Source organism: Saccostrea echinata, unplaced genomic scaffold (genome assembly GCF_033153115.1).
Source record: "Saccostrea echinata isolate AGI-Se365-2 ecotype Australia unplaced genomic scaffold, CSIRO_AGI_Sech_v1 ptg000029l, whole genome shotgun sequence".
In the NCBI taxonomy this organism is placed as follows: domain Eukaryota; kingdom Metazoa; phylum Mollusca; class Bivalvia; order Ostreida; family Ostreidae; genus Saccostrea; species Saccostrea echinata.
The window spans coordinates 33,731,591-33,744,340 of record NW_026889778.1 but is presented as its reverse complement, the minus strand read 5'-3'; the positions used below and the strand labels follow the sequence as shown (position 1 = coordinate 33,744,340).

The following is a 12,750-nucleotide window of genomic DNA, read 5'->3' as shown; positions in this document are numbered from 1 at the left end:
ATCTAACAGTCAAAGACACAATTTTGTAATAGCTAGATTTTAGATTTCTTGAGATTTATATTAGACCCAAGACAAATTAAATGAATACATAATTTACATGTATTCTCCAGATGTAAGCAAACAATAATGATTTGTGTTGGATTTTTATCCAAGGGAAATATATGACAGCTACCCATGTTGAAAATGAGTTATCACAAAGAAAAACTTTGGCCACAATAATTTAAATTAATACATGTATTTATGTAATACATAGAAGACAGAGGTAATACTCAGTTTCCTAGAAGATGTTTCAAAAAACACTTTCAAGTAACCTTGGTTGTTAATATCAAATGAAACAGAAATTGGATGTTCTTAAAATTAAAAAATATCTGCCATTTTCTTTCTTTACTGGATTTGAATATCGCCATCAGTAAAGAATTGTCTTCCCTCTCCTGGCTGACTGATTAAAAATAGCCCAGCTCAAAAATCTATTTGAACCTCCAGGAAACAATTACAGTTGAACTTGACAGTATCTCAAACACTGACATCTAGAATACCATGGATATGTCAAAGTGATTTGCAAGTCCCAACCCCTTATTCTTAAGTATTTCACTTGGGATGTCTTGAATCCTCAAATATCTCAGTTATTTCCTGGTCCCATTGAGTTTGAGATAACAGATTTGACTGTATATTTATTCATTCCAGAATATATCAACCCATTAACAACTATTTTAATTTTATAAATACTTTCAATTTCAATAAAATTTGAAAATTAAACATTGATGCCAAAAATTTCTGAAAAAAAAAAAAAATTTTCTCTTCCTATGCCAACTCCATTTTTTCACCCTGAGTTGGAAGATGGCAAGCAAGCATATTTTAAAAATGGCCTAATCTAGAAACATTTTTTTAGCTTTTAAGTTTCAACTTTTGTTTGGTAGTGAAACTTACCTAGACTGGAAGTAGAGGATATCTTTGGACACTGTATGGATGTTCCCTGGTATTCTGCAGGGCGTACAGGGGCTGTATCAACATTGGAAAATTCTCCTAAATCTGTAATTAATTAGCCTGCTGCATCAGTAAATATCTGACAAGCAAACAAATCATTTAAAGGAGCGGATACAGCTAAACAATTAATTTAGAAGCAGATTACACATTACACAAACTTGAGGTTAGAAGAATGGTCATCTGAAATATCAAATAAAAGGAATGGATTAAACTAAACATGTATGTAAATGTGCCAAGTTTTAAAAGCCCTTGCAACTTTGGTTCAAGTAGGGCTTATATTTACTTTGGACCTCTAAAAAACATTTTCTGGCAAATCATTCATCTGTTCAAGACATAGAATATACAAGTAGATCAGAAGCAGCACCCTAGTGAAGCAAGTCTGTTGGTGTTGCATCTCATTAATGCATGATTGGACATGCAAATTTGGTCCCAGCTGGGCTTATTATACTTGGTGGGGAATAAACATGCTTTAAAAAGTTTAATCTGGTATTCCTAGAAGTATCAGCCATGCAATTTCGGACAACGTACGGTAAGCCTTACAACTACTTGGAAAATGGGCTCCAAAATCTTTGACATGGGCTAATAATTGTTAAAAAATATTTACTATTGTACACCTGCATACATGTAGCTCACTTGAGCATGTACCTCCTGAAGACATGAAAATGTTGCAAAATAAACATTTTAATCAAAGTATTAAATGAGAAATGTTTAAATGCATAAAAATGACCTTCCTTAAGCTATAATATCATGAGGTAAAAAAAAATCCATGAAATGACAGTCACAAACCTGCAAAGGCCAGCACCACAGGTGGGGTGAGAATAATTCCAAACTTATTCTGAGCCATACATTGGTACTCTCCTCCATCCATGGTCACCTGTGGGTTGTCAATGCTGACTCTGCCATTAGTCACTGTGTACCGTGGACCCTCCAGGGACTGAGCCTGCCCATTATCCCTCGTAACAGTCCACTGATATGTGGGCTGTGGGAGCCCAGTAGCAGCACATTCTAGGTAAACTTCTGAGGTGGATCCTAGAATTTCAGTGTCTGAGGGGAGTAAATAGAATGTTGGACCTCTGGGTGCAGATTCCTCATCTGGAAAGTCTGTTCCATATGCTGTTATAAAGAAGCATTAATTTTTGTAATTATTCTGTTCTCTTAAAACTTTTTTTTGGGGGGGGGGGGGCAAAAAAGGGGGGAAGGAGAGGTCAGGTGCTACAGAATGAATGAGAATGGTGACTGAAACTAAACATGTCACAGCATGGACATTTATATCAATCTTACTGAAGTCTCTTGTATTCTGTATTACTCTGTAGACTTCATTCTTTGGAATTTCACAAATGTAGCTCATCATTTTACTGCCATCTCCCTTAGCCCAGCTGTATTGTCCTTCTGTACATAAAATACAAGATCAATTCACCACAAGCACAAAGTCTTTGCTTATAATGTCATTAAAGACTGCACATTATTTGATCATTTATTGTGATAAATGGTACCAAAGTTATCATATTTTGCTTTTATTTAACTAAAGTGTCTAATGACCTCTTTGTAAAAGTTATAAACCTAAAAAACATTGTGAATGATATATATGTAAAGTAGTTCTGCACAATTTTACAACCTAGTATGATGTGCACAATATAGTGAACTGTGCAGTCAGTCATTAAAACTACACTAAGCAGTTCTACCAGAATATTCGTAGATGATATGCAATCCCTGGTGGTTGTCATCAGAGTATGTTGACCACTGTATATTTCCACTCAACTGTGTGTCAAAATTTTCAAAGTTTAGGAAATTATCTTCCTCAAGGGAAACAGCTCCACTGGTGTACCAACTGTTTCTGAAAGTGTAATTTTTTAAATGGACACATCTTATCACAGTAGTCATCTCATGCAGTCCCTGTAGTAATAATCATTTAGTATGAAAAGTAAATTACAGAAACTGAAATTCAATCAATATTTAATTCAGGTCATGATAACAGTTTACACTGACCTCCATTATGTTTAGTAAATAATTAATCAGCATAAATCTGATGAGGTTTTATTATTCACATTAATACACTTGTACAGGGTACTTGCCTCTCCATGTCAAAGTCGAGTAACCAACCACGAACAAATGTGTGTTCTGCAACACTGTCCACACTCAGAACTTCTGCTCCATTTTCCTACAACAGAAAATTAAGGTGTCACTATTGAATGAACTTAAAATTAAAATGTATGTGTCTGCATTCAATATACTGATTTGTAAAACTACACATCTTTATACATATTATGTATGTCTTAACTTTCAAGTGGTGCAAAATGGAATGACATGTTAGCATCAAATTATATAGAATCAATTATAGTTATGCAAAATTATTGACCATGTTCTTCTGAGCTCTTGAAAAGTAGAATTATATTTCCTTGAATTTCTAAAAAATGCATCAAGCAATTACTATGGGAAGTTAATAGACTGAATTTTTACTAACAGCATCATTTAATATGAGAGGTATAATGCCTCATTTCTAGAAACAGAACCTCTGGAATATCATGAAAATACCCAATTTAAATGAGTTTTAAAAATATTTCCCCACCCCAAACCCTTCCAAATTATTGACCAGTGATATATCTGTACATAAATCAATCATGTCAGAATCTGATGAGGTTCATAGCAGACAGTTCAATTTAAAATACCTTGCAGAGTTCTCGAGCTCCAATATATGAGCGCTTTGGATGAAACACAAACTTGTAACAGTGGAAATCATATTCAATCCAATCAGATGGGCAATCTAGGAAATAAACAATGTTTAATTTGTTTGTCTAGTTTAATCTTAAAATTTAAAATTTTCTCATCTTTTAGACCTTAATTAATAACTTCTGCTTCCACTTAACAGCACACTCAAAGTAAACAACCCTCAACTCAAATACATTTTACTGCTCCTTCTCTGGTTATTTGTTTCCTTAAGGTCATATGCAATATACATGTACATGCACCTTACAATGTACTTTACCTATACTGATAATTCTTCAAGATATTCTTATTTTAAGTCATAGTACCATCAGACGTTCACAGAAAAAAATCAGCATTCATTACTGGGGTTTTGAACAGATATCAACAGTGATCAAATGATAACAATCTTTGTTATTTGAAGAAAAACTGACAAAAATACAAATTTAGCTGTTTTTTCCCTCGAAATTTGATTTAGAAGTGTACAGCATCATTAGGCATTATAAAAGTTGCTCAAAGGTCCTTCAATCATGGAAACTTTTAAATTATACGGAAATAAGTAAATAAAGTTAAAAACTACGTTGCCTATGTCCTAAATGAACGAGAGTGGAAGTTTAATTATATAACAACTATTTTCTTGTGCAAACACATGACCAATGGTGTATTTCAGTATATACATCGAGATTTACTCAGCAAAATCGTAACAGGGATCTTATAACAACTATTTTCTTGTGCAAACAGTGCATGACCAATGGTGTATTTCAGTATATACTTCGAGATTTATTCAACAAAATCGTAACAGGGATCTGTGTTATTGAATAGTAATTAATCCAGCCTAATGTGGGAAACAAGCGCCCCTTCCCCCAAACTCGAAACTGTTCAGAAAAAAAAATGATTTTTGAGATAATAACTAAACTTCACTTAGAAAGAAGACATAAGGTAAATGGGCAAAAGAATTAACAAACCGAAAACAGGCAAAAGATTCACACTGCAAAGGCTCAAAAGTAAGCAAAAAACCAGCAATCTTCTATTCGTCAATGGCATTTTCAAGTTTCCATGGCTTTTCATCAATCCATGTCAACAAAAAATTGAAGTTTTGGCGCGGTCCACAGCGCCACCTGTAGGAAATTTGAAATCCTAACCCGATCAGAATTAATACGAAGCAGTTCGACGACTTTCAAGAGAAGCTTGCGGAATAATGATAATTAATTAATCAATAAGTAAATACATAAATAAATAAAAATAAAAAATAAATAAATTGTAATGAGTACAAATAATTTAAAAAAAAAAAAAAAGGTTTCATTTTCACATACAGTAAACTTCTTTTATAACGTACTCGGTTATACATGTTATAAAGTATCTCCTGATGTAAAGTAGCCATTCCGTAGTCCCGGCAACGTGTCTATATATTTCATTGGGAAAAACACCGCTTACAACGTATTTGTATATAACGTAGTATCGCTTATAAAGTATTTGAAATTTGGTCCCGTTACATAATTACACCTCTTATAACGTATTCTGACACATGGTTTCACACCTTTTCAGAGCAATGACTGCGGATTAGTCACGGTTTGTTGACTTTATAGCTTCTCCGTATGGGTGTTTTTCTAACGATCGAGGTTTCTTTGTTGTTTCAGGTATATGTAGATGTATATATTTATAATAAATTGTTTGAATAAAGTTCATCGAGTAGATGTACTCAAAATTGTTTGAATAAAAATTCATCTTTGAGTCAGTAAATAGCAATATAACCGAAAATGATATAATTAAACTTGTGAAAGAAAAATACATTGACTCAATATCAGTAGACGATCAGGGGGCGTAAATCCGAAGTTTTCACGACTCTGGCAACTCTGGAGACTTTTGTAAATAAATGTTGTCAGGCCAAACAGACAAACATTACGGACTTTTTATATGATCTGAGGATCATCAAGATTGTACAGCACTTAAGTATACCCGTAAATCATTTATTTACATACTATACATACTTTAAAATATCAATAAGACACTAGCGGTTAGGAAAGTGCTTACGGTAAAGGTGTACTGTGTACTTCCGGTATCCGTTTATAACGTACACCAGTTATAACGTAGGCTTTATCATAGTCCCCTGAGATACGATATAAAAGATGTTTACTGTTTATATCCAATTTGTCTTTTTCCCCATTTTTCCTCATGAAATTGGTATTCACTCAAACCTTTTCTGCTTAATTCTATCCCGAACAATTTATTTTTGAAATACATGGACCATTTAGATTATGTGATATAATATACATGTACTTTATATAGATGTACTGCATACATGTAAGTTTGTGTTTTATGGAGAAGGCTTAAATGAGCAATGTCAGCTGCCTAATCTTTCCATGTATGTTACAGAATGAAATACGTTGGTTTGAGCATATTTTAAGATGTTAAAACAAAAGGATCGGACACAAGTTCTTAGATATATACGTTGTACATGTATATGTTCAAATCTTATCGTACTGTAAGCGCACTTTTTTTAGCCAAATATGGCAACACTTGGTTCAGTTTACTTTACTTTGGTGTATATCTGCGTACCAAGTTTTGGTAAAATCAGACCAAACGTATAGCATTTAAACAGAATTTAACGGATATTGGTATATTAATTAACCATTGCAGTGCCATTGATTGAAAATCGAAAACAGAATGGTATAATCTTAGTGCAGTCCAATTGAATATGTACAGAATTTTGCTGAAAACGGACCAATCGAACCAAGACTGCAAAAATTTCAAATTAAGTAACCGCTCATTAAAATATTTTTTTTTTAAATATACAGAATATTGTATCTCAGTGTAGTCTATAGCTACATGTACTTCTATACGAAGATTAATGAAATCAGGCCCCAACATCATAAAACTGAGAACAGACTCAAGTAAAAATTTTGATTCTTAATATCTTGATAATTATCTCAGGTACGCTTTTATTTATTATATTGAGGGCTTTTTTATAATTCAAATGCAAACATATGGGACAAAATTCGTTTGAATATCAAAATTATTTTTAAAGTTATCTTTATGTGAAATTTTTACTTAAGTCTATTCTCAGTTTATGGTCTTGAAGCCAGATTAAGACTGTAGGAAGGGTGACGTCTAAAAAAAAATACAAACAGACAGACGTATGGATGATATATACTTACCAACACATCAGCTTTTTTCTGGTCAGCCACCAAAAGAGCTAAAAATGAGTATTACAAATAGATAAATAAATAAATAAATAAATAAATAAATAAATAAAAAACACAAATCCGAAAATTTAAATATCCATGATTTTATTATGATAAGACTTGTGCAGATAACATGAAAAAAAATTACATTTTTAAAAAAAATTATTTCTTCGTCCGACAGATTATTATACAGTTATATACACGTATATTGCCATTGTGTATTTATGAGAATATGAGAACTAGAACTTGTGTACATAATTAGATTTATTTGTGAAATGGTATCAAGGACTTAAACGTTATCCCAGGAATCTAACTTGCATCCCTTCCCCGAATCACATCTCGAAAGAATTGCCCAACCAGAGCCCGGAGGTGAATTAATATAATTTATAATTTGCATAAAATTTATTTATCGTTTATTTATATATTCATTTTTTAATCTGACATTTATTTAATCAAATTTCATTGTCTTTCGTTTAACTTTGATGAAGATTAAAGAAATTAATCTTTATTTATCTATGCGGCTACAGTACGTGAGAATTAAGGACATTTGGTGTGAAAACATTTCATGAAATATATAATTCAGTGGAAATCTAATTCAAGTCGTTTTTGTGCAATTTGTTTGAAAATAATGCCAAGTCACGAAGTTTCCAAAAATTAAAAGAGCAATTAACCGGAATGACAGTTAGAATACATATAACTGTGTAAGTCCATATCCTTTAATATTGGTCAAAAGTGGACAATGACATAATATTACTTAATTTATAAATCTATTTATGTTTGCAACAACTTGAAAAAAACTAATTTTCTCAATTCTTGCTCAAATCTTATTTTTATGAAACTCTGCCCTCGTCCAACAGCTAGCTGTTTTCAACATTATATCAATATGACAATAGGCTGATCTTATGGGTATAAGAACTTATTTGAATAAATCTAAATCATTACACAAACTAATTTTCTCAATTCTTGCTCAAATCTTATTTTTATGAAACTCTGCCCTCGTCCAACAGCTAGCTGTTTTCAACATTATATCAATATGACAATAGGCTGATCTTATGGGTATAAGAACTTATTTGAATAAATCTAAATCATTACACCTTACTTTTTGATAACTGTATTTTCATTTCCTCCCAGTTGTATACCTTGACCTGCACTTACAATGAAAATGCAATCTTTAGGAATGTTAATTGCAAGGAGAAATAACAAAATCAGATTTAGGATCTAGCCAAATCAATTAAGTCAATTTTTTCCCGTTTCCCTCTCTTAGGTGGGTCAAAGTAAAGAAAATAATGAAAGACAGAGCGTTAGCAATTATAGAAAAAATCATGAATGCATTGTTTAAAGTTCGATCGGTAGTTTCCAAGCATTTACATTTCAGTTGATGGTTCTCCTTTTTGTCGGTCTGTCCGATAGGTTCTACTCTGTTTGGGGAAATCTCAGAATTCTTGAAATGCTGATGCAGCACCACAGCTTGAAAGATGACAGTAAGTCCACTGAGAAAAAGCTTGTTATTCATATAGATGATGAAATATGGAGTTGTTTCTGTTGTTGGAAAGTAATTGTTGACGATAGTCAGAAACACAGAAAACGTTAAGAAGATGGCGATGGATGCTCCCATTTTTTCTCCTGAATTTACGGGCAGTACATAGCAGAAGATGTTGATCACTGATAAAAGAATGACTGGCAGCATAACGGAAATGACGACTTGGGTTGACTTCCGTTTAATGTGTAACATAAAGTTAAGCTGTTGAAGCAATCCAAACATAGGATCCCACACATGCGAATCATAAACATGCGATCCAAGCATCTGCCATTCTTCATTGTTGTGGGAAATAAAGTGGTAGTGAGAATTTGTCTTATTTAAGGTAATGTTGTCATAAGTATGAATCAAATTAGCGATGGAAATGGAACACATTTGCTCATCAAACGGATATTTTGTGATATCCATTTCACAGAGAGTTAAACTCTCTCGAGAAGTAGTGTAAGTAACAACTCCTGTATTTAAAACTAAAACATCTGAAACTTCACACAAACATTTGTCAGTTCCCAGTTCATTGATAATGCATATAGATTCTGGAGTCCAAACATAAGTTGATTTTGTTCGTAATGATGTAATGCCATTGTAATGTGAAGAATTCCACACGAGACGATGGTCAAACCAGGTCATTGAGATCCACAGCGAGGCTTCAAAAGTTTGTTTCTTTTCATTAACCTCCCTTATGGTCATAAGATTCAGTATCACAGATAAATCTAGGTGGCTATCAGCGTTTTCATACGGTGCTACTCTTGCTTCTTGCCCGTCTATGACATTTCTGAACAACTGGGACCGATTGGTTGCCGCACAGAAAAAGATGAAACTAAGGACAACACAAATGATGAACGCAACCATATTTGCTGCAGCAGAAGCTTGTCCGTTGCGAGGTTATTTGTTCGCTTAGATCAGTGTGACCCAAGATAATAATGACCTGTGCTTAATATATCCCTTGCAGGGGCAGTTTATGAGTGTTTCTTATTTATATTTCATGCGGGTGTATAGTTTTACATAACTGTATAATCAAATCTCTATTTCAAATGATCAATGGAAAAGCGAGTGCTTTCAATTGAAATAAAGATCAGATGTGACAAGATACATTCATCACAAACGCTTTGTGAATAATGGTCCTTTTTAGTTAATTATTGTAATCATTTCCAGAAAGCAACATAATTATATGAATGATATTATAAATATTTTATATACCGATAATAAATGTTTGCTTTGAAACAACAATCTATAATACAAGTGAATGAAAACATGAATGAGCTCGGAGCACTTGAGAATGTACTCTATAATTGATTTTGTTAATAGAGTGTCAGTTATGGTTTGATTTAACCATGAACATAAGTAGCAAGAATCAAAAGGTAAACCAATTATTTATTTTGTCCAGCTAAGTAATACACGTACAACAGCAACCGAAAATTCACTTACATAACTGTCAATTGCCAATGAGTGCATGGCCAATCGGAAAATGTGAATTTGAGGAAAACCTTTAATTACTGAACAATTATTTTCTATACATTTTACATGTACAACTCTTAAAACACAAAATGTCCTCGGTTAAACCCTTTAAAAAATTGCCTCTGGTGGCATTGTGTGCAGAATTGCGCTGCACGTATTGTCTCAAAACACGGATCCTTGAAAACACCAGAGGTAAGATCAGATAAGTTGGAAAAGTAAGCAGTATCTGTCGACCATTCACATTTGTCATGAACCAACTATATTAATCAAGTAAACAGAGCAATCTGTAGTCGAAACGAGTGTAAAACAACACTTTATAACAATTAATTTGAAACATTTTCTTGAAAATGTGACCCAGCTTGCATTTTGAAACAAGGTCACTATAACAACCATAGAATTTGCGAAATGCTGACTTTAATCGAGATTGTTGAAAGCTTTGTAACATCAACTTATTTATCAGTAGCCTGACTCTGTTTAAAAAATAATCTCAAAACTCGTCTTACCTTTTGGATCACTTGGGAGACACAAACACCGAGTGCAGGTGAAAGTGGGATATTATTATATAGATAGTGGAAGTTGACGATGGAAAAGCTGAACTCACCTCGTTTAATTTCTTCATACTTCCTATGACATATTTGATCAAAAGAGTTAATTGGCCATTAACGTCTACATGCTCAGTAGCCCTCGAGTGAGAGGTTTATTTTTCTGCAATGATTGTAAGTTTTGTAACCGTTAATCTCTAAAGAAACAAAGGTTTTTATTTAGAACTGTATGAATTAATCACATAAAGTGGATGAAAGTATACGTAAATTGTTGTGTTATTTGTATTATTGATCCGTTTGTCACATTGATGGAAGACTCACGAAACAGCTGCATGTCCTTTGACAGTTCTTGAGAAACCTTTCATACAGTGCCAGATCTAACTAGTTTTAAAACTGATTGTATTTATTGATTGATCAACAAAAATCGGTTTTCTCAAGAAATAAAGGGGAAAATATTCTACGGACGTTTTTGAAAATTATTATTATTTTATAAAGGGTATATATTGGTGTATCATATGATATTGACAAAAGTCGAGAAAAGGTACAGTGTATAGTGTATGTGTATAGTGTTCCTGTCGACTGAATCGAATATATAGCGTTCCTGTCGACTGAATTGTGAAGACAACGAGCAGTGATCCACAGGTACTTGTGGACAGGACCCCCCCCCCCCCCGATATTCAACCCCAGGGCTTGTTGGACATTTTTTTTTCACAATACACTATAATTCACTATACATTATAAGAGAGATAAAATAAATACATGTTTTTAAACCCAGAAAGACCAGTGGGGGTACAACGTAAACAAACCGGAGTGGCATACCTTTCTCTCTTATAATGTATAGTGGGGTATTTTTGTGTGGAACGATTGTTTTGGGGTTTTCACGATTTTTTCCTATGGTACACATGATGAATAAGTGTAATAAATATAATTTGTGAACAAAAATGTCCAACAAGCCCTGGGGTTGAATATCGGGGGGGGGGGGGTCCTGTCCACAAGTACCTGTGCAGTGATCATGATAAAAATCCAGATAAATAATATAAATTGTGAGTAGAGCGAAGACGGACTCCTGTAAACCGTGGAGGAGTTAGCATGTCTGTCGATTGTCAAACCCGCCGTGAACCCTTTATCATGATCGGGTAAACTGATTGCGCAGATAATCCTGTATGAAGATAATGGCTTAATAGTATGCTTTCTAAACATGCGACCTAACGAAAGGTTATATTTGCAAACAAGTAATTGTTTCGACAATAGAATTTCTAAAATGTTGAGTTTAAACAAGATTGTTGGTACCCTTGTATCATCAACTTATTTGTCATAAATCTGCCTTGGTTTAGAAATTGTTCCAACGTAGAGCATGCTTTGCATACTAAAACGTAAATATTATAATACTTATTAGTGAAAATTCATATTCAGACAACTCTCTTGCACTGTCCATTATATATGTAGCTGAGTTTATTGTAAGTTTACATACATTTTCAAAATGTAGAACATGGGAATTTAAGTTTAATCATTAAGGTTTATTACTGTTCCTAAATGAATTATTTTTAAATTTAAAAATCTGTGAAGAAACACAAGCTATAATCAGTTTTTTCTTCCATTCTCCAAAGTGAACCCGGATCTTAAATACTCTATTAAATATCGATGAGCACTATAACTTTTCCGCCTGTTTAAGCCCACTATCCACACTTCCTCGTCATTTCCTCTACGAATCATGCTGCTTCTTAAAGCCTCCTACTCCCCTTTTAACCAAAGTTTCCAGATCCTGGTCCTCTTGCTCCCCCAGGTCCTCCTGCTGCTCCTCCTCCTCCCCCTTGTCCTGATCCTCCTGATCCTGATCCTCCTGGTCCTGACCCCCCTGCTCCGATTCCTGTTGGTCCGGCTCCTCCTGCACCTGATCTTGCTGAACCTGGTCCGTTTGTATTTGATCCTGTTGGCCCTGGTCCTTCTGCTCCTAATCCTCTTGGACCCGGTCCTCCTGCTCCGAATTCTCCTGGTCCGACTGCACCGAATCCTCCTGCTCCTGGTCCCCCTGTCCCTGGTGCTTCTACAGCAGGTCCTCCTCCGATGCCGGACCCTGCTCCTTCTTGAGTCAATGCAATGAATGTCACAAAAGATATTATATTTACAGCTATGATAAAGATCAAAAATATTTTCTCTAGACTCTTTTCGTTCACAATTCTCCAGTATTTATGTTTCAGTGGTTGCTTTGTATTATTGTCGGTGTCCAAAAAGGGTTTGACTTTAGTTTTGGAATCCTCAGGAACATCACTTAATTGGAAATAGCGATGTATCACGACGGCTTGAAATATGACTGTAAGTCCACTGAGAGCAAGTTGCGTGTCCAGATAGA

The 12,750-nt window shown here is 34.1% G+C and overlaps 1 protein-coding gene across 1 annotated transcript in view; it reads right to left on the bottom strand.

The window, feature by feature from the left end:
• The window catches only part of LOC133195852 (contactin-like), a 30,878-nt gene extending 26,142 nt beyond the window's left edge, over window positions 1-4,736 (bottom strand). The window contains exons 1-7 of the mRNA XM_061331812.1: window positions 4,650-4,736; window positions 3,651-3,745; window positions 3,057-3,142; window positions 2,667-2,818; window positions 2,266-2,373; window positions 1,771-2,097; window positions 928-1,029 (exon numbers count right to left, since the gene is read on the bottom strand). Of these exons, the coding sequence (XP_061187796.1) occupies window positions 928-1,029; window positions 1,771-2,097; window positions 2,266-2,373; window positions 2,667-2,818; window positions 3,057-3,142; window positions 3,651-3,745; window positions 4,650-4,728 (949 nt within the window). The 5' untranslated portion in view covers window positions 4,729-4,736. The remainder of the gene's footprint in view (window positions 1-927; window positions 1,030-1,770; window positions 2,098-2,265; window positions 2,374-2,666; window positions 2,819-3,056; window positions 3,143-3,650; window positions 3,746-4,649) is intronic.
• Window positions 4,737-12,750: the final 8,014 nt, after the last annotated feature.